The 22,353-nt window shown below is 47.6% G+C and overlaps 1 protein-coding gene across 3 annotated transcripts in view; it reads left to right on the forward strand.

Annotated features, from left to right (window-relative positions):
* Positions 1–22,353, forward strand: part of KCNN3 (potassium calcium-activated channel subfamily N member 3) — a 92,367-nt gene that overhangs the window by 57,244 nt on the left and 12,770 nt on the right. For all 3 annotated transcript variants that reach the window (XM_060269989.1, XM_060269990.1, XM_035099031.2), the window contains one exon: positions 12,279–12,389. In XM_060269989.1, coding sequence (XP_060125972.1) covers positions 12,279–12,389 — 111 coding nt within the window. The remainder of the gene's footprint in view (positions 1–12,278; positions 12,390–22,353) is intronic.

Genomic DNA, 22,353 nt, shown 5'->3' on the forward strand with positions numbered 1-22,353 from the left:
ACATGGAAACGCCGTTTACCTTCCCGCTGTAGCGGTTCCTATTTATCTACTTGTATTTTGATGTGCTTTCAAACTGCTAGGTTGGCAGGAGCTGGGACCGAGCAACAGGAGCTCACCCCGTCACAGGGATCCGAACCACCGACCTTCTGATCAGCAAGCCCTAGGCTCAGTGGTTTAACCACAGTGCCACCTGTGGTTAAACATTAATAAATGCAGGCAAGTGGGGTCTGCCTGGCAGCAGCCTCCACCGCTTGCCGCTGTGTGTGGAAACGAGGGTGCTGAATGAAGATGGCCGTTCTCACCTGAACTGGCAGAGCCTCTTTGGTAAGCTCTGCTGGTTAGGAATGGAACCTCCATGTCCAGTGGCAGTCTGCCTCTAAATACCCAGCTGCTACCAGCTGTAGAGGATAAAGCACAGGAAGGGCTGTTGCCCCCGCGCCCTGCGGGGTGTGATTTCTCAAGAGCATCTGGCCCACGACTGTGGGAAACAGGATATTGGGCTGCTGGACGCTTCTTTACTTGTCCCATCCAGCAAGTCTCTTCCTGAGCACGTTCTGCCGTGGTTCCAACCTCTCCAGAGTTGTCCCAGATGTCTTCCGGAGCCAGCTGTGGAGCGTTCTCGCCTGCCCGCCCCCAGCCCACTCCATTAATCCAAGCTACTTACAGACAGCGCCATTTCTTGTTTGTTTATCTCTCTTTTAATTAATGAGCTAGATTGGGCTGCCCTAGCCCACCCAGGGGAAATATGCAGCGGCGGCAGCAAGTTCTCCCTCTCCCCTTTCGAATGTTGCTGAAGGTTTGCAACTGGGTGGAGATATTCCTTTGCCAGATTAATTTCTCGGAAGCCGGATCCACGGCCTGGTGAGAATCCCAGAGCTTTATGAGTCAACGAGCGACGGCCCGAAACTTGTGCGCATGCAAACGGCTTCGGGAAAGGAGCACAGGCTCTGCGGCAATATCCAGCTTTCCGAAAGGCATGGCTTTAATTTAAAAACCATGCCTCTAGGCCTCATGGTGGTCTTGAATTGCCTGCTTTGGATACCATTCCTCTAGGTGTCTACCAGGAACTGAGGATCAACTCGTAACATACATTTAAAGCGCAGTGTTACATGGCTTCTCCCAAAGGAGGAGCAGTTGCTTGTTAAGGGTGCTGAGAGAAGACCCCCGTGCGCCCCCCCCCCACAGAGCTACAACTCCCAGAGTGAGCTGTAAAGAGGGTTTGATGATTAAACCCCTCACTGTAGCTCTGTGGAGGAAACAGGGCTCTCCATATAACTCTTAGCCCAGGGATCCCCAAACTTCGGCCCTCCAGATGTTTTGGACTACAATTCCCATCATCCCTGACCACTGGTCCTGTTAGCTAGGGATCATGGGAGTTGTAGGCCAAAACATCTGGAGGGCCGCAGTTTGGGGATGCCTGTCTTAGCCCCTTTAACAAACCAAAGCTCTTCTTTAGGGGAAACCGTGGCTGTTTAAAGTGGTATCGTGAGGTGTTAAATGAACGGTGTAAATTAGGCCTAAATCCTGTGGAGTTCAGCGGGTCTTACTCCCAGGTCAGTAGAGGATTGCAGCCTATATGTATCTCAGAAAAGGCAGCTGAATAAAGATTTCCAAGCTGTTGCTGGGTTGCTTGAAAACTATTTTTCCCTTGCTGGAAAAGGTTTGGAAAAGGCCAACCAGAATCTTACAACATTTGGGTGCTGACACGATAGAGGTTTCTAAAAGTAAGCACGCCATGGAGAAAAAAATGCATGGAGAGAAGCTTCTCTCTTTCATGACACTTGGAGCTATCCGATGTTGCTGAATGTTGGAAGATTGGGGACGGATTAAAAGAAGGCACTTCTCCACACAGCACATAGTTACTCTGTGGACCTCTCTCCCGCAAGGTGTATTGACGGCCGCCAGCTTAGGTAGCTTCAAGAGAGGATTAGACAAAATTTGTGGAGGGAAAGGTTATCGGTGGCTACCAGCCGCAGTGGCTATTTTCTGCTTCCACTGTCATAGTCTGCATTGTTGGGAATCGGAGGTGGCGAGAATTGCTGTTGCTCTTGGGGTCCTGCTTGGCCTTTGGGACATCTGTTTGGCCACTGTGAGAACAGGATGTGCTAGGTCGGATGGGCTGTTGGCCTGATCCAGGAGTCGGGCTCTCTTCTTAAGAGCAAAACCCAGGAAAACGATTTGTGCAAATGGGTAAGCACTGGCCTTTCCCCTCCTTTTGCAAGGAAATGTTCCTGTTTATTTATTTCACTATTCAGAAGCCTGCCACCGCGATGTTTAAGAACACCATTTCACCGACTCCCCAGAGGTCAGTTCTCTGGGATGTGCCGCGGTGCCTTGACAATTCTTCGCCATCAATCAACCGTCAATAAATAAATACCACGTGCTTTATTTGGAAGGGCTTGGCCAGCCTAGAACCTTTCCTTCTGCCCTGACCTCTTTTCTTCTTTGTCTTGGGAGCTCTCTTTTTTTTAAAGACTCATCATTAATCTGAGACTAGGGAGGTTTCTACACAATTTATCAGTGCTCTGGCACGGCAGCCTTCAAGGATCATCTCCATTGCAGCTGGAGAGGGTTCATTAATTCAAGCGACACCCAAATAATCCTGGTGTGACCTCTTGATGCATGTTGGGATGGATTCTGGGAAGACATACACACACACACACCGGCTTCTTTAAAGTTTCCAGGGTTCAACCTGGCTTCCTTTTGAACTTTAGCAGAGCTGGGGAACAATTTGCAGCCTGGGGGGGGGCACATTCACTTCTATGAGCTGGTGAGGGTCTTTGGCAGAGTTGCCAACTTGAATAAAGCAAAGTATTGAGATGTGTGTGTTTTGTTAACACTTTTCACAGTACAATAAAAGACAACCTAGTCTACATAAAAAATAAGAGGAAGAAATTAAATGAAAAGAAACAGAAGAGACAGAAGAACGCAAGGTCCTCTCTCACAAATATTTCTTAAACTTTGCCCCATACAGAAAAAGGTGCGTATCCCCAACTCTCACCTGGGAGCATCTCTCTCTTCTCCCACCGCTCACCCTGAGAGATCTCGCAGGGGGTTGGACTCGATGACCCTTTGGATAAACTCTCCTATGATTCTGTGGACCCAACAGTTGGAGCCCAGTGGTGCCGGGTAGACCAAGTGTCTTTCAGCTTTGGGTTCCCCAGCCAGCTTAGCCCGATGATGATGGATGATGGGTATTGCGGTCCAGCAATGTGTGCTTGGATCCTGCACGCTTGCGGGTTTCCTGGTTGGCCGCCGTGAGAACAGGATGCTAGGTTAGGCGGGCCATCGCCCTGACCCAGCAGCGCTTTTACGTTCTTAACATCCGGGGACCCAAGATGAGGAATGACGCCGTAAATACTGCGCTAGATGTCTCTGGTTTCAGTATAAGAGGACTTTCTACGTTCCTGAGAGGAGCAATTGGTGGGCCATCTCACTGAACCAGTGGGTCCCTCCCTCTCTGATCTAGCTCTTTCTGACTGATGGCTGCCTCTTGCTACTTTCTGACCCGTACTAAGCAGAGGTGAGAGACAAAACATTTGCTTCTCTTCCTCCTGCCCCGCTGGAAACCTTGGAAGCTCAATTCCACCCCACCTCAAGACCTGCCGTTTTGTTCTCTGAGGTTCCCATCCCTCTGAGCTTGGCACCTTGCTCTTGTTTATTGTCACTAACCCTCCTTTGAACAGCCACCGCTGGAAAGGGTTGATCAGCCGTGTGCTTTTCCTGGGGGCACATAATCGGGATCTCTTAACGCAGATCGATTTTCCCTTAGTGCTGGTTAACAGCCCTGTTGTCCGCAGCCATGTAGGTTTATATGTGTGTGTGTGTGCGCGCACACACGCTTTTAACTCAAAGGAGTGGCCTTTACTGAGTCAGCTCAGCTGTTTCTCTCTCTCACACACACAGCCTTTTTTTCTTCCTCTCCGTGATCCATTTACTGGTGATTCCAGGGATTGAACCTGCAGCCCTTCTGTATGCAAGGCGGTCGCTTTGTCAGTGAGCTACAGCTCCTCCCCAGGATCGCCAGTCTCTTTCCAGTCCTCATCTGCACATGGAGCAGAATGATGAAATGGATTGAACCACTTTAGACTGCAAGGGAAGAGGAAATGTTAACCCCCTTTTTTCCTTTTCCTTTTTTAAAAATAATTTTTATTAAATTTTCCAAATAAGCGAAAAATAAAAATATTTTTTTTTACATTCCATCTTATATTCCCCTCTCATTTCAATTTCGCTCTGCCGAGCTGTGACTTCCCTCCCTCCCTTCATTCGGCTTTCTTGTTCCCTCTTATCTCGCAGTTACTTTATACAAGCATAAATAAATTAAGTTCGTAGGATTTATTTCAGTCCTGCAAGTGTCTTTAAACTTCTACAGTTATTCTCTATATAGTCAATAAATTTACTCAATTCCCCTTGGAACTTTGTCTCTCCCTGGTTTCGGATCCCACAGGTCAACTTTGCTAATTCTGCATAGTCAAACATTTTCGTTCGCCACTCCTCAATTGTTGGTATCTCATGTAATTTCCATTTTGGAGCTAATAATGTCCTCGCTGCGGTTGTAGCATCCCGCCTTTTTTTCTTAAAAAAAAAAGATGCTCTCTTGCCTTTAAAAAGCTCCCTACAAATAGTGAGCCAGCATACATGTCCTCGCTCAGGCATAGACAAACTCCGGCCCTCCTGATGTTTGGGACTACAATTCCCATCATCCCTAGCTAACAGGACCACTGGTCAGGGATGATGGGAATTGTAGCCCCCAAACATCTGGAGGGGCGGAGTTTGCCTTTGCCTGTCCTAGCTATTCCCCCCCCCCTACTTGTAAGGCTTTTAAAACAACAGCAACCTAACAACATTTATTAAGTTTTACTTATGTACACAAAAAGCAAATCATGGAATAATTTTATAGAAAGGAAATGATAAATACTATAACCAGCAACATTAACTCATGGTTCTCGGGCTTAATGCAATAAGGTATATTATTTATATACAGTGATTTCTTCTATGGCTAGAGCAGATTTCTGCTTTTCCTTCTCCTTCTATATTTGCTGGGTATCCCATGTGGCTAGGAACCACATGCACAACAAAATTTCCAATTACCGTACATTGCAGGAATATATGGAGTTTTTAAATCTGGAAGAGCACTCTGAAGTGGTGCAGTCTGAAATGGTGCCATTCGTTTTATTTACTTGTTCTGCTACATATGTTGATGGAGAATGACGGCCGACCAACAGTGATATCAGCTGATTGGCATATAGGCCAATTACTGTTACATTGCTTCAAATTTCAAGCTGAAATCTGCTTCCCCGCTATTTTCAGTCATTGGTTCCAATCCTGCCCAGCTAAGTTCTACTCAAAGTAGAACTATTGATTTATTAAAAACAACAACACCTAAAGTTAGTCATGCCCATTAATTTCAAGAGGTCTATTCTGAGAATGCAATAGATACAAAAACCAAAGAGGCACACATTTTAAACATGCAGTTTAAAAAGTAATGGGCACACCACATTAATGTGGGTATGTGTGCGCAAACACACACACGAGTACACAGTACACCTCATGAACACAGACACACCCAGCTGTCAGGCTTGAAATGAGCTATTGTTAAGTCAAATTTTGTGTGTGTGTGTGAGAGAGAGAGAGAATGAATGAATGAATGAATGAATGAATGAATGAATTTTCCTGCAGGTTGCAGCTGGGGAGAGATGGGTTAACCTTTCCAGGAAGATCACAAGCCTCTTGTCCTGCAGTTAGGCTGGGGGGCGGGGGGGGGGAGCCTTCTATTGGAGCTGATGTGAAAGCTTTTTTAAAACCTAATTGCATCGGGAGGGAAAGGAAGCCCTCCAGGGGCTGCATTTGGCCTGCAGGTTACCAGTTCCTCATACCTACCTCTTTATTTTTTTGTTCTTAGAAGAAAGCCGAGTTTTTTCCAAGACGCCAGATTGTTGCACTCTACACCATATTCCGCTCTTACACGGTAACACTTGTGGGATTGTGCGGAACACAGCCAGGGATAAGCAGGAGCAAGGCAGGGCAGTAATGGAGACACAGCCGAGCGGCACATTGGCTGCTTGGAGAGCTCAAGCTGAGCTAGAGAGGAAATCCCCCCAGACCTGGCAAGAGTGACCTTACTGTGCCAGTCATCCAGAAAATGAGTCTTTTAGCACCTGAGGCTTCTTCCCTGCCATGGCTGGCAGATCTCAGAGCACAGAGGTATTAAAAAACAACAAGGAAATCTCCTGCTAAGTAGGATCCTGCTGGTTCAGGGCCGAGTGGGCAGGAGGGAGGGAGGGAGGGGATAACTGCAGAGTTCCTCCAGAGCGGCAGGGCTCTGCTTAATATTTAAAACCAGGGCTCGGTTGGCAAGTTACTTTTTATGTGAATGCTTAAATGAAGAATGATAAATCTTAGGAGTGCATTTCTGGGAGTAATGAGTGGGTCTCACGAGCTCGTCCTTTAGTAGGGGTGGCCAAGTTTGTCATTTTGTTTTCTCTCTGTTCCCCATTTCCACAAGCCTTTTTGGTGTGTGTGTATCGGCTTGCATTTTGGGGTGTATTTCTTCAAATCCCCATGACCTGTTGTCCACATTTTTGCAAGCGCTTTCCCAGCGGTGGTGTAGCAGTCAGACCAGAGTTTCCCAAACTTTTGGGGGCCGTCACACTCCCCCCCTTCATGTCATATACTCACCCCTACCGTGTAAAAAAAAAAAACATTCGGAATTATTCAGAATTAAAAAGCATTATTCCAAGCAACGTTCAAAATTCGCTGGGTGCAAGGTGCATTCCGCACATGGCTATCGGCCTTTTGCAACCTAGTGAAGATTCCCAAGTGCCAGGATGGCCTCTGAAGTCTCCACCATCTGAAGGTGTATGTCTGGGGATTCTTGGATCTTGACTGCAGAAATTCCACCAGTTATATTTTATCTGCACAATCTGAATGAATTTCAGGAACCAAAAAGGCGTACTGAAGAATACGACTTTTGATCCGTCTGGCCCCAAAATGGCAACTAGGCATTCCATTTCGGCGACTGTAACCTTGGTTTAAGGAGCCGTTCGGCACCTAGCTTTATAGATCTCAATTTCTAACACTGGTTCTGAGTTGCTGTGGAGCAGGCTTCTGAAATCTTTGGCGCTTGGCAGAGAATCTCTCCCGCAGATTCCAATTAGCCGATGATGCACCATTGAACATTCTTTTCACGGATATGTGTATTTTTGGCTGGAGAATTGCATTTCAAAATTCAGGGCAGCTTCTCAGAGGATAAGTGTGTTTCGGTTCATGCGTTGGTTTCGAGGAGGACACCGCTGGTAGGTTTGCAAGGTGAATTAATCCCCCCACTTTACAGAGAGCTGGGATAGCTTTCACATCCTTGCTGAGTGTGCAGCTGGTAGCAAACCCAGGTATGCTTCCTGTAGGGAGTGTTGGGATGCAACTGGGCTTGTATTAATGCTAATGGGATTTGCCTTGGAAGGAAGGTGATAGAGAGGATAACCTCCCAACTTCCTAGACTGTGTTTCTGACCTAACCTGTGCTGGCCTTCCTTCTGCTTGTTGGACGGATGCTCTCGGGGTTGCTGAGCTCACTTCCTCCCTCTCAGCACCACCTTGGGAGAGAAGACCCTCCATCCTTTGTTTCTCCCTCCTGCAGATATCAACGAGCAAGCCTGGTTCTTTGCATCTCCAACTGGCAGCATTTGATAACTTTTAAGTTGAGAGAAAAGGTGAAGGCGACATGATAGAAGTTTATAAAATTATGCATGGCATGAGAACTCTGGAGGACTCATGGACATCCAACAGTGGAAGCAGAGCGGAGTCACCATGGCTAGTAGACTTTGTTGGGGCCACCAATGTTTCTGAATACCAGTTTCTGGAAACCACCAGAGAGGAGAGAGCTCTTGTGCTCGGGTCCTGCTTGTGGGTTCCTCACAGGCATCTGATTGGCCACAGTGAGAACAGGATGCTGGACTAGAGAGGCCATTGGCTTGATCTAGCACAGGCATCCCCAAACTGTGGTCCTCCAGATGTTTTGGCCTACAACTCCCATGATCCCTAGATAACAGGACCAGTGGTCAGGGAAGATGGGAATTGTAGTCTAAAACATCTGGAGGGCCGAAGTTTGGGGATGCCTGATCTAGCAGGTCCTTATTCTCTCTCTTTTATATATATATAATTTTTTATTGAATTTTATATAAAAAAAATTGACAAAACATCCATCTTACATATAATATATATAAAGACCACTTGGTCATCTTGTCCCGAGACTTCCCTCCTCCTCAACTAATGGTTTTCCTAATTATGCTCTGATATTGCGTTTTGTTATTCTGATTACCCTTAAACCCAAATCTTAAATACAACATTTAAACATCATATTGATAATAATTGATATCTCTAACCTTACAGAACTTCTTGTGGCCCTACTAAGGATGTCAGTTGTTTACAATTGTCTCTCAAATACATTTTAAATTTATTCCAGTCTTTCAAAAAGCCCTGGTCCTGCTGGTTCCGAATCTTCGCGGTTAGTTTCCCCAACTCGGCACAGTCCATTAACTTCATCTGCCACTCTTATTTTGTTGGGATCTCTTCCTGTAGCAGGTCCTTATTCTCTTCCTCCCTTGGATAGAACTAGAATCTTTTCTATCAAGCCTGTGTTTCCTTTAGCAAGCTTAGCTTTCTCATTTTCATACTCAGAAGTCTCAGTGGGGCTGCATATCACAGGGAACTGAAGTCTATTGTGCAACAGCATGTGTGAAGGTCACGTACTTAACAGCTCTTGGACCACATCAGTCTACCCACACATGGCAGTGGCCATCTACAACTCACTGCTGAGTCTCCTGGCAATAGAAGAGATGCCTTTTTTTTTAAAGCGCCCCCCTGGCCCTGGGTTCAGACTCCAACATCATCCTTGACCAATGGCATTGCTGGATAGGACTGGTGGGAGTTGGAAGTCCCACAATATCTGGACGGCCCCAGGTTTTTTTGAGGGCTTCTCCGGTATCACTCAAAAGCAGCAGGCTCACCATTTTCCACATCGTTTGGGTTTTTGGGTTTCTTTCTTTTGCCGCAATAGGATTTTGCCTTAAAAGAGCGGCCTTTTTTTTAAAAAAAAACACCTTTGCATATTCAGGGAGGGAGAGTGGTGTGAATGTGTGTGTGTTTGGAGATAACAAAATCCCTAAACCCCACAAGGCCAGGGCTTATGGGAATGCTTCAGAATTGAGATCGGACCAGGCTTGTTAATTAAAGACTGAGATGGGCTTACTGGAGTGTCTATTCTCCAGGGTGGTGGCAGCGTGGGGGGAAGCAGAGAGAGAGGGGGGGGGCAAAAATAGATGTGTGGTTCTGTCAAGTTCGACATGCGTTCATATGCCGAACACCTGCTGTGGACATGCACAGAGACACACGCCATGACACCTAAAAAACACCGCTTCTACCTAAACTGTTTGGAGGACTGACAGCTGCCTGCGTTTAGCAGAGGAAGCGACTCCTCTGCCCACCGTCCCTCTGCCAGATGCGCCGTTCTGCAACCCCAGCAGGTCCTGATTGGGATGTAATCACTCGGATAAAGAGAAAAGACACAGCCCAGCTGTCATTCTTCTGGGCTGGCAAGGGGGGGAAGGCGGGTGGCGGGCAGGGAGGCACATGCTACAATCTCTCCCCCCCCTCCCCGGCCTCTGTTTTGTAACCCGTCGCCCGGAGCTTAAGAACCACTTCACTCTTTACAAGGCAATTTGCGTTTCTGGCAGCTTTGGTGCTCCCTCCCCCTTGACCAGTGGGCCCAAGGGTGAAGGGGAGGGGTCAGGGAGCCTTTGAGGGGCTGAGGGCCTCATTCTCTTCTGGCCCACCTTCTGGGGGCTTCTGGATAATAGCAGGCAAAAGGAGGCAGAGCAAAATGCACGCACGGTTTCACCTTTGCACAACAGTGTTCACTCACACATTCTCTCCATTCTTGCCAAGGGAAGCAAGGTCCACAAACAGAGCTCAAGGGCAACTTCCAGCCAGGCAGGAACACTCAAGGAGGGTGAGAAAAGCAGGGCTGGTCTGGGGAGAGACTGGAGGGCCGGATGGGGAGGCCTGGAGGCCACATTCAGACCCCAGGTCTGAAGTCCCCCACCCCACCCCGTGTTGGTGGCTGTGATAAGCTTATGGCGGCAAAGGGTGTTGGAGCCTGTGGTCCTCCCAATGTTGTTGGACCACAACTCCCATCATCACTGACCATTGACCCTACTGGCTGGGGGCTGATGGGGGGGTTGGAGTCCTAAGCACTTCTGGAATGCCCTTGATCAGGGAAGGCTGCCTTAGGTTGTCAGCCTGCAGTCTAGCCCAACTGTTTTGGTTTACAGCTCCTAGGTGCTTATTGTTGCTTGTAACAATACCAGTAATAGGCATTTGTCCTTAATGTTCTCATTAAGAAGCAAATTCATAAAAAAAAGAACCCAGTTCTTTTAAGGCAATTTCTTGCTTAATGGAGCTCGTGGGTGAACAGCAGGCACTGCTGTCCATTTTTGGAGCAAGTGGCAGCGGGTGGAGGGGGCAGGCAGGATCTGTTTCAGCACCATGGATAGTGGCTCAGATGCAGGTCTTTAGGGCAGAGGCTGTTGCATGGATAGGCAACCTAAGGCCCCGGGGCCGGATCCGGCCCAATCACCTTCTCAATCCAGGCCGCGGACAGTCCGGGAATCAGCGTGTTTTTACATGAGTAGAATGTGTCCTTTTATTTAAAATGCATCTCTGGGTTATTTGTGGGGCATAGGAATTCGTTGATTTTTTTTTTTCGAATATAGTCCAGTCCCCCACAAGGTCTGAGGGACAGTGGACTGGCTCTCTGCTGAAAAAGTTTGCTGACCCCTGGGCTGTTGTATATCCGTGTCTTTTTCTCCTCACCAAGTGACTTTGGGGGGTCTTGGAGTTGAGGTCCCAGGACAACTGTGAGTGGCATATTCCATCTGACACCCGCCCTTGATCATTCACCTCCCAAATGGTGGGGCTGGAGGGAACCAGGACATTGCAGCTGCCTTGGATACTGATGACAATAATAATATCAACAACAACAACAACAACAACAACAACAACAACAACAACAACAACTGTACTGTGCCCATCTGACTGGGTTACTGCAGCCACTCTGGGCAGCTTCTAACAGAATATAAAAGAACACACAATACATAAAAAAACTTTCCAATATAGGGCTGCCGTCAGATTTCTATGGAAGGTTGTATAATAGTTTCTGTCTTTGATATCTGACGGGAGGGCATTTCACATGGCAGGCGCCCTGTGCTGTCTATTATTACGCTTTGTATTATGTTATTATTATGCTTCGTCAAATGTATTCTTAATGTTGTACACTGCCCTGGGATCTTTTGATAAAGGGGGATATATCAATCAAATCAATCAATCAATCAATCAATCAATCGGGGCTGAATGATCTTTTATGTCTGTGATGGGTGGGGACAGAGAGGCGAGAGAGGGCAGAGATAGGTTTGTTTCTACATGTCCGTTCCCCTCTATCCTCCACTCAAGACAAGCCAGAGGCAGTATCAGAGTTTAAGGACATGTCCAAGCAAGAGAAAACACTCAAGGAGGGTGCAGAGCAAGGCCAGCAGGAGTGTGTGGCCTTGGGGATAGAGGTGGGGTTGAGGAAGGGGCTGTGGCCTAGGGAGAGTTTCGAGGGCTAGATTTAGAGCAAGGGTCCCCAAACTAAGGCCCGGGGGCCGGATGTGGCCCAATCACCTTCTAAATCTGGCCCGCGGAAGGTCCAGGAATCAGCATGTTTTTACATGAGTAGAATGTGTCCTTTTATTTAAAATGCATCTCTGGGTTATTTGTGGGGCCTGCCTGGTGTTTTTACATGAGTAGAATGTGTGTTTTTTATTTAAAATGCATCTCTGGGTTATTTGTGGGGCATAGGAATTCGTTCATATTTTTTTTTCCAACATATAGTCCGGCCCCCCACAAGGTCTGAGGGACAGTGGACCGGCCCCCTGCCGAAAAAGTTGGCTGACCCCTGATTTAGAGGGTCACCTTGGTCCCCCTGGCCTGAGGTTCCTCACTATACAAAATGGTTGAGAGTGTCAGCCAGAAACAAAAGCATGGGCCAGAAAACAGAAATACTAATGGCAGTAGCCGCAAGGGCAAGGATTTCTGTCCTTGGGGGAATTCAAAATAGCAGCCATGGGGATTTCAAGCAGGCTGTGGCAGCAGTGCAAAGAGGAAGGCGAGTTAATTATTAGGGTTGGATTCCTGGCTAACTCTCAGTGTTGTGTTTTGTTTTTGGTTCTCCCCTTCACCTGCCAGGGGGCTGGATGCACAGCCCTGGTAGTGGCTGTCGTGGCACGGAAGCTGGAGCTCACCAAAGCCGAGAAGCACGTCCACAACTTCATGATGGACACGCAGCTCACCAAGCGGGTAAGCGGCCTGCGAGCGGGTGGCAGGAGACCCTCCTGCAAGTGGTTCAGTGGCTGAGCACCTGCCTTGCATGCGCAAGGTCCCAGGTTCAGGCCCCAGCATCTCCAGGTCAGGCCAGGGATGCCTCTTGCCTGAAACCCCGGAGAGCTGCTGTCGGTCAGTGTAGACAATATTGAGCTGGGTGGACAGTGATCCCAGGTTCACTTCCGAAAAAGCTGGTATTCAGGGGTAGACTGCCTCTGATGCTGGAGGTTCATAAGAAATCACGGCTAATAGCTGCCAATAGACATACCCTCCACAAAGTTGTCCAGTCTGGGATTTGAGTTCCTGATATTACAGCAATGTTAATTGGCAACGGAACGGGTCCACTGTAGACATTAAAATATTCTGATTTCGTTCATCCTTATGCTTGGATTTGGCATCCCTTGAACCAGGGGTAGGCAACCTAAGGCCCAGGGGCCGGATGCGGCCCAATTGCCTTCTACATCTGGCTCGCGGACGGTCCAGGAATCAGCGTGTTTTTACATGAGTAGAATGTGTCCTTTTATTTAAAGTGCATCTCTTATTTGTGGGGCATAGGAATTAGTTCATTAAAAAAAAATCTATAGTCCAGCCCACCACATAGTCTGAGGGATGGTGGACTGGCCCACTGATGGAAAAGGTTGCTGACCCCTGCCTTGAACGGACAAGGCTGCATCAGAACCTTCTTTTTTTAGGCTGTTGCTTTTGCCTAGCAACTTCCTCGCACTCCCCCTCTGGTCCTCCGGGGCCACCTCTCCCCGCCCTCCTTCCGCCAGATTCATTATCTAAATTGCTTTCCTTCGCTGGCTTGTGGAAGGCTTTTTTTAGATGAGGCGGAGAACAGGAGCTCTTCGTCCCTAGGGGCAGGTTTTGCAAGATCCCTGAGCTGCCTGAGGTTGGAGTCCGGAGAAATGTCAGAGGTATTCTCTTTGAAGGGGAGTGAGGAAAAGAGGAGCATGGCCTGAATAAAGAGGCTGAAAGGCTTGTTCGGAGCAGGCGGGGGCTGTGTGCGTGTCCATCAGGGGAGCACAAGAGCAAATTAATGATTCGAGAAGCTGTTTCTTCAGAGGCCGCGTATCATGACAACTTCCCCAACACTTCCAGGCCTGCGTGAAGCTCTCCCGGATCTCGTGCACGTCAGACAAGTGGAGGGAGAGAGAGGTTTATCTGACAAGGCAGCATCAAGGTGTTAATAAGGGGGTTTTTTTCCTCCAGATGTCTGCCACATACTCTGCCAATGTATTTTATTTATGTACTAGTGTAATTCAGCCTGTTGAATAAACGGGCGCTAGAACATCCCGGGGTTCGGAGAAGCGCTTGCGCAGTGCTTCTCCGAACCCTGGGACCTGTCCTTGTTGTCAGCGGCAGGGGGACAGGTATGAAGGAGGAGAAAGCAGCCCTTTCTCCTCCTTCCTTCCTCTCCCCCAGCCGCCGACAGGAAGGAGACATCCCAGGGTTCGGAGAAGGGACCTGTCCTTGCTGGACGCACACACGCACGCTCTCCCCCCCCCCCCACCGCTAACGCTCAGTCCGGCTGGGAGCAGCGGTTGGCGGCCGCAGGGAAACAGTAGGTGGGGGGGTGGGGAGAGTGTGTGTGTGTGTGTGTGTGTGTGTGTGCAGTCTCTGCATCCAATCCCTGTGTCCGTGGGGCACATGCGCAGTAGCACGGACACAGGGACACAGGGAATCTGGACGCAGAGACACTTGCATTTTATTATATAGGATTTGTTTCTTCTGGGTTTTTTTTTTTATCAGATCAGTTCCCAGAGCAGGATACATTTTTCAAAGTATTCAACATTTGGTGGGCAAAGGGGTGTCATCAAGCAACTCATTTTCCTTGGCGGTAATCCTTCTGGGGCTGCATGATGATTGTGGGTAGGGCCAAAGTCGGATATGCAAAATTACGTTTTCCTTAATGCAAAATTAGTGTTTCCTTACTCTTTATTTTTGAGTGATGTTTATTGAAAATACCATTCTGAAGGAAATCAGCCCGGAGTGCTCACTGGAAGGACAGATCCTGAAGCTGAGGCTCCAATTCTTTGGCCGCCTCATGAGAAGAGAAGACTCCCTGGAAAAAGACCCTGATGTTGGGAAAGATTGAGGGCACAAGGAGAAGGGGACGACAGAGGATGAGATGGTTGGACAGTGTTCTCGAAGCTACGAACATGAGTTTGACCAAACTGCGGGAGGCAGTGGAAGACAGGAGTGCCTGGCGTGCTCTGGTCCATGGGGTCACGAAGAGTCGGACACGACTAAACGACTAAACAACAACAATTGAAAATACAGTTCTTTCAATTTTCTTCTGAGGAAACTGTTAATCGCAGTGAAACGAGGTTGTACCCGGCATCTCGTTAAGGCTTTGATTATTTTCGTTAATTATTTCTATATCAGTCGTTACTATTAGTTTTCTGATATCCTTAGCTCCTTAAATATTTTTATTTTATCCGATTACCTCTTGTTTCGGAGGAGAAAGAACTGGCTGTTTTCCGAAGGAACCTGAACTGATTGCTTGCAGAAAGCTTTTAAGATTGGGCCAGTGGCCACCTGAGGCAGCCAGAAGTGGAGAACCTTATATATATAAAAACACCCACAAACACACATAATCTATAAGCAAGAAGTCAGTATAGAAATAAATTATGCGGAAACTGTTCCATCAAGAAAATGATTAACTCTCATGACAGCAACTTCAAGTGGGTTTTGAGGGTTTTAAAATGACAGAAATGCTGTCATTTTTATGCTAAACAATATTTTCTTGCAGAATGTTACGACCTGGTGTATTCCCCCCCCCCCCCCGGGAGCGGCTTTGGTAATAATTGTCAAATGATTTATTTGTTTTATTTAAAAGAGGGTTGTGCCAGCAACAATAAGGAAATAAACTATAAAAAAGGATCTCCCCAGAAGATCTGAACAATCTGAGAGATCTGTAAAAGGGCAGACAGCTTTCCAGGTAATAAGGAAAGAAAGCTTCTCCCTTAAACCCCAGTACCAAATCTACAGAAGATCATCTCAGGAGAGTTCTTAGTGAGAGGAAGCTCATCCTCATTTTTACACTCACTGGGATGCAATATGCAATCAACCAGCCTCTTCCTTCTCCAGCTCCACCTAGGCACGGACACAAGTTTAACAGGTGATGAGCAAAGCACAGCTCCCAATCTATCAGTTTTCTATTACACATGCATGGTGGGTTTGCTGCCCTCCCGGGTTGCTAATTCCAAGAATCCATTTTCTCCGAGAGTTTTTCCAAAGGAGCCCTTGTGCGTAGCAAGAATGATTCATGGGCAGAACCGGCCTTCCCCGTCTCGAAGCTTCTTTTGAGCTCCTTGAAAAGGAAAAGGGAAAAAAAGACGAAGTGTGAAGGGGGAGTCGAGAGAGCAAGGCTTGCTTTTTCACATCTCCCCAGACGTGGGGGTGGCAAGGGAGCCTTTCCCTCTGAAAGACCAGGTACATAGCTTGGGGGTACATCTGGATCCTTTGCTGTCATTTGAGGTTCAGGTGGCCTCAGTGGCTCCGATTGCCTTCCATCGGCTTCAGTGGTAGAGAATCTGCCTTGCATGCAGAGGGTCCCAGCTTCAATCTCTAGCATCTCCAGGTAAGGTTGGCAGAGACCTCAAACCCTGGAGAGCTGCTGCCAGCCTGTGTAGGCCACAAGTGGGTAACCTTTGCCCTCTGACGTACAACTCCCATCAGTCCTAGCGAGCATGGCCAAAGACCAGGCATGACAATTGTAAGGGGGTGGGCTTACAGGGAACAGCCACCCCTCATCAAATCCAGTTCTTCGAACAGCTCTGACAACAGCGGAGGGGCAGGAGACAGGAAGGAGGAAGTGAGCAGAGCGAGGCAGGGCTCAGGCAGCATCCAAGAGCACTACCTGCAGCCTGTGATACCAGCAAGGAAGGAGGGGCCAGCAGAAAGTTCTAGCGGGGAAACAGCAGAGGGGCGTCCTTTCAAATTCACCCCGGAACCTTACCTTTCAAGTCCCGGACTGCAGAATCCGGGACCGGCAGCCCTGTGACACCGGAAGTTGCGTCGACGTAACTTCCGGTGTCGCTTTGCCCTTCTGTGGGCACCAAAAATGGCCGCCGCCGGCTTCGAAAGTCGCTTCTAAGCATGTCAGGAAGTGCGTCGCCGCACCTTCTGGTGTCGCTCTGCCCATCTATGGGCACCAAAAATGGCCGCCGCCGACACCGGAAGTCGCGTCCATGCACTTCCGGGCATGCGTAGATGCAACTTTTGAAGCCGCCGGCGGCCACTTTTGGTGCCCATAGAAGGGCAAATCAGAAAGGAAAAAAATGGCCACCGGCAGGAGAAAATAACGGAGAAAAACGGGAGACGAAGTGATACGGGGGGCCACCGGGAAAAGGTAAATAAAAACGGGGGTTTCCCGGGGGAAACGGGGTACTTGGCAGCTATGCCCGGAACTGAGGCGATCAGCGGCTCGCAAACACAGGGGGCGGAGATTTGGGGTCCCCAAACTACTCTGCTGGGGAAGGAGCCGAAAAGCGCTATTGGGAGAATCTGATGATACCGAGTAGACATGTTTTCATGAAGCTCTTGCACTGTAAATAATATTCACAATAAAAGTATTAAAGGACAAGATGGTTTGGAGTGTCGTTGCTTGAGGGTAGCCAGCAACCTCCCTGACAATAATGATGATTTATTACTTATACCCAGTGCTTTCCCCCCCTAAAAATGTTTAAGCATACCCTCGCAAATGGTGCAAACAGGTGCAAACAGGAACGGTTTGGATTCCTAGATCACGGTCTGCAGTTTCTTGAAGATGGACTTCTGGCAAGTGATGGGCTGCACCTCACAAAAGTTGGGAGGAATGTTTTTGCCACAAAACTCAAAAACCTCATCAGGAGGGCTTTAAACTGACTTATGTGGGGGAGGGAGACAGTGGTCCTGAAGGTAGGAGTCTATCAAATGCTGAAGATGATCATCCGAATGTCAAGGACCAAATGGAGCAAGCAGCATGCAGACCTAGTGGTGGGATGAAAATATCCTTAAATAAGAGACATGGGGGAATGATCAACGGTCTTCAATGTCTGTATACTAATGCACAGAGCATGGGAAATAAACAAGATGAACTTGAGCTCTTGGTACAGCAAACTAAATATGACATAATAGGCATCACTGAAACCTGGTGGGATGAGTCTCATGACTGGAATGTAGTAATAGAGGGATACAATCTATTTAAGAGAAATAGACCAAACAGGAAAGGAGGAGGAGTAGCTTTATATGTTAGGGATATGTATACCTGTGAAGAGATCCAGGATTTAAAACTTCAAAGCCAAATTGAGAGTATCTGGGTCAAAATTAAGGGAGAGAAAAACAACAGTGATCTCATTGTGGGAGTTTACTATAGATCCCCAAGCCAAACTGAGGACACAGATGATGCCTTCCTGGAACAGATGGCCAAGCATTCCAAAGGAAGTGAGATAGTAGTAATGGGGGATTTCAACTATCCTGATATTTGTTGGATGTCAAACTCAGCCAAGAGCATAAGGTCGAACAGAGTCCTCACTGGCCTTGCAGACAACTTCATTGTCCAGAAAGTGGGAGAAGCAACAAGAGGATCAGCCATTTTAGATCTGGTCCTAACCAATAGTGATGACTTGGTTAGTGGGGTAGAAGTGGCAGGATCATTAGGTGGGAGTGACCATGCTCTTCTGGAGTTTATTATCCAGCGGAAAGGAGCAACCAAGCATACTAAGGTCCAAATTCTAGACTTTAAGAAAGCCGACTTCAGAAAACTTAGGGAAGCGCTGGGTGAAATCCCATGGACAGTAATACTAAAAGGGAAGGGAGTTCATGATGGTTGGGAGTTTGTTAAAAGGGAGAGATTAAAAGCACAACTTCAGGCAATACCAATGAGACGGAAACATGGAAGGTGCCTAAAGAAGCCAGGCTGGCTATCTAAAGAACTTTTGACTGAGTTAAGATTTAAAAGGGATATGTACAAAAAATGGAAAAGGGGGGAAATCTCCAGAGAGGAATTCAAACATATAGCCAGCACGTGTAGAGACAAAGTCAGAAAAGCTAAAGCACAGAATGAACTCAGGCTCGCCAGAGAGGTTAAAAGCAACAAAAAGGGCTTTTATGGGTATGTCCGTAGCAAAAGGAAAAACAAGGAAACAGTGGGGTCACTCAGAGGAGAAGATGGTGAAATGCAAACAGGGGACAGAGAAAGGGCAGAACTCCTCAATGCCTTCTTTGCCTCAGTCTTCTCCAAGAAAGAAAAAAACGCCCGACCTGAAGAATATGGAGCAGATGATTCAGCAGGGGAAACACAGCCCAGGATAAGTAAGGAGGTAGTACAAGAATACTTGGCTAGTTTAGATGTATTCAAGTCTCCAGGGCCAGATGAACTACATCCAAGAGTATTAAAAGAACTGGCAGAGGTGATTTCAGAACCACTGGCAATAATCTTTGAAAATTCCTGGAGAACAGGCGAAGTTCCAGCAGACTGGAGGAGGGCAAATGTTGTCCCTATTTTCAAAAAGGGGAAAAGAGAGGACCCAAACAATTACCGCCCAGTCAGCCTGACATCAATACCAGGAAAGATTCTAGAGCAGATCATTAAGCAAACAGTCTGTGAGCACCTAGAAAGAAACTCTGTGATCACTAAAAGTCAGCATGGGTTCCTGAAAAATAAGTCATGTCAGACTAATCTGATCTCATTTTTTGACAGAATTACAAGCCTGGTAGATGAAGGGAACGCTGTGGATGTAGCCTATCTTGATTTCAGCAAGGCCTTTGACAAGGTGCCCCATGATATTCTTGTAAAGAAGCTGGTAAAATGTGGGCTAGACAATGCTACCATTCAGTGGATTTGTAGCTGGCTTACTGACCGAACCCAAAGGGTGCTCATCAATGGCTCCTCCTCATCCTGGAGAGTAGTGACTAGTGGGGTGCCACAGGGTTCTGTCTTGGGCCCAGTCTTGTTCAACATCTTTATCAATGACTTGGATGATGGGCTTGAGGGAATCCTGAGCAAGTTTGCAGATGACACCAAATTGGGAGGGGTGGCTAACACCCCAGAGGACAGGATCACACTTCAGAATGACCTTAACAGATTAGACAACTGGGCCAAAGCAAACAAGATGAATTTTAACAAGGAGAAATGTAAAGTACTACACTTGGGCAAAAAAAATGAAAGGCACAAATACAGGATGGGAGACACCTGGCTTGAGAGCAGTACATGTGAAAAGGATCTAGGAGTTTTGGTTGACCACAAACTTGACATGAGTCAGCAGTGTGATGCAGCAGCTAAAAAAGCCAATGCAATTCTGGGCTGCATCAATAGGAGTATAGCATCTAGATCAAGGGAAGTAATAGTACCACTGTATTCTGCTCTGGTCAGACCTCACCTGGAGTATTGTGTCCAGTTCTGGGCACCACAGTTCAAGAAGGATACTGATAAGCTGGAACGTGTCCAGAAGAGGGCAACCAAAATGGTCAAAGGCCTGGAAACGATGCCTTATGAGGAACGGCTTAGGGAGCTGGGTATGTTTAGCCTGGAGAAGAGAAGGTTAAGGGGTGATATGATAACCATGTTCAAATATATAAAAGGATGTCATATAGAGGAGGGAGAAAGGTTGTTTTCTGCTGCTCCAGAGAAGCGGACACGGAGCAACGGATTCAAACTACAAGAAAGAAAATTCCACCTAAACATTAGGAAGAACTTCCTGACAGTAAGAGCTGTTCGGCAGTGGAATTTGCTGCCAAGGAGTGTGGTGGAGTCTCCTTCTTTGGAGGTCTTTAAGCAGAGGCTTGACAGCCATCTGTCAGGAATGCTTTGATGGTGTTTCCTGCTTGGCAGGGGGTTGGACTGGATGGCCCTTGTGGTCTCTTCCAACTCTATGATTCTATGATTCTATGATTCTATGATTCATTTTTTAAGCATACCCTCATTTTCCTACTCATATTGAAATACTGCCCCTCAATGAGGCAAAACTTAGAATTACAAAATGTTTAGTGGTATGTGTACCCACAGGGGGGAAAAGCACTGCTTATACCTACCCATCTGACTAGGTTGCCCCAGCCACTCTGGGTGGCTTCCAACAGAATACAGAAAACATAACGAAACGCCAAACATTAAGAACTTCCCAGTAGAGGGCTGCCTTCAGATGTCTTCAGAAAGCTGTATAATAATTGACTGAGTCAGACCACCGGCGCAATACTGTCTATACCAGGCATAGTCAAACTCTGGCCCTTCAGATTATGGGACTACAATTCCCATCATCCCTAGCTAACAGGACCAGTGGTCAGGGATGATGGGAATTGTAGTCCCAAACATCTGGAGGGTTGGAGTTTGCCTACGCCTGGTCTGCGCTGACTGGCAGCGGTCTTCCCGGGTTCCAGGCAGGATTTTCTTTGGGGCAGGAAACTGCATTGCTGCTGCTGTGAGCTGCCGCCTGCCCCGCTCCCTCCCGCCCGTTGCCAGCCCCACCCCCGCACCCCCTTTGCAAATGTCTCCATAGCCCTGTAAATTAAAAAGGTATTAGCTGCTCCGTGTGGCATCTCCAGGGCTGGGGAATCAAAGTGGAAATTGAGTTGTTATTGGCATTAGCTTAACCACACATTGCAGATAATTTAATTGGATTCAGAAGGAAGCTCCTTTCCTCGAGAGGGAGGAGCTCTGCCGCTTAGCCGGTAGGTCACATGCTTTGCATGTAGAAGGTCACAGCTTGAGTCCTCAGCGTCCTCTGTTAGAACAGGGGCAGGGGCCCTGTGGTACTCTGGATGTTGCCACTCCCTGCATCAGACCTTGCCAGCGAGGCCCAGGCTTCAGGGACAGACAGGAGCCATCATCTCCTGGAGGGCCAAATGTTCCCCACACCCACTCTAGAGGAAAGGGGGGATATAAATGTGAATGAATGAATCATTACTATGATAATAATTTTAATTAATAATACTACTGTATTTTTCGCTCCATAAGACACTTTTTTCCTCCTAAAAAAGTAAGAGGAGATGTCTGTGCGCCTTATGGAGCAAATGCGTGGTCCCTGGAGCCGAATTGCCCAGTGGCTAAAGGCAGGTCGTGCTTTAAAAAAAAAAAAATTAAGAAAGAGCTAAAGGCTAACAAGAGGGAAAGAGAATGTTGAACGGACCCGCTCAGCAGCTGATTGCAAGAGATCGGGGAGGGAGATAAGGGAGCTAGCTCCCTTCCCGGCCCCACCCAAGCCCCTTGCCCAGGCCTCAATTGTTGTCTGCAGAGAGAGGCTGCTTTTCCCCCCAGCGACATGTGACTGGCTGATTAGATTATTTGTCTGGAAACTGTAGAAATGGGTCCCTTTCCTTTCCTAGAGAAGCTGCAGAACTGTGAGTTGAACCCCATAAAAACAGGATTTTTTCCCCTTTGCAAGGTAAGCTCAACAACTTTGAGCTGATCCTCAAAAATGGAGCTTTCCCCCTTTGCAAAAAGATGCACAGCTGTGAGTTGACCCCCCCCCCCACAAAAAACGGGGCTTTTCCCATTTGCAAAAAAAGCTGCACAACTTTGAGCTGATCCCCCTTTGCAAAGGAAGCTTCCTCAAATATTTAATGGGCAAAGGCACCTAGGCCTCTCGGAGTTGGCTGCTATGCCTAGGACAATTCAAGAAAGCAAAATATATATTTTTTTCTTGTTTTCCTACTCTTTAAAACTAGGTGCGCCCCATGGTCAGGTGCGTCCTATGGAGCGAAAAATATGGTAATAGACAGGGGTAGGCTGCGTGTAACTGCCCTGGTGGTAACTCGAAGGTTGGACTATTGCAATGCGCTTTCAAAATGCCTCAGAAGCCTCAGTTAGGACCGGATGCGGCTGCCCGACTTGTTGGCAGCTTCGAGGCAAACCAGATTGCATGACACCAATTCTGTTAACAACTACATTGGCTCCCTGTACAATTCAGAGTGCTGGTTTTGACCCAGAAAGCTCTTTACAGCTCAGGACCCCAATACC

The sequence above is a fragment of the Zootoca vivipara genome, chromosome 17 (genome assembly GCF_963506605.1).
Source record: "Zootoca vivipara chromosome 17, rZooViv1.1, whole genome shotgun sequence".
NCBI lineage: Eukaryota > Metazoa > Chordata > Lepidosauria > Squamata > Lacertidae > Zootoca > Zootoca vivipara.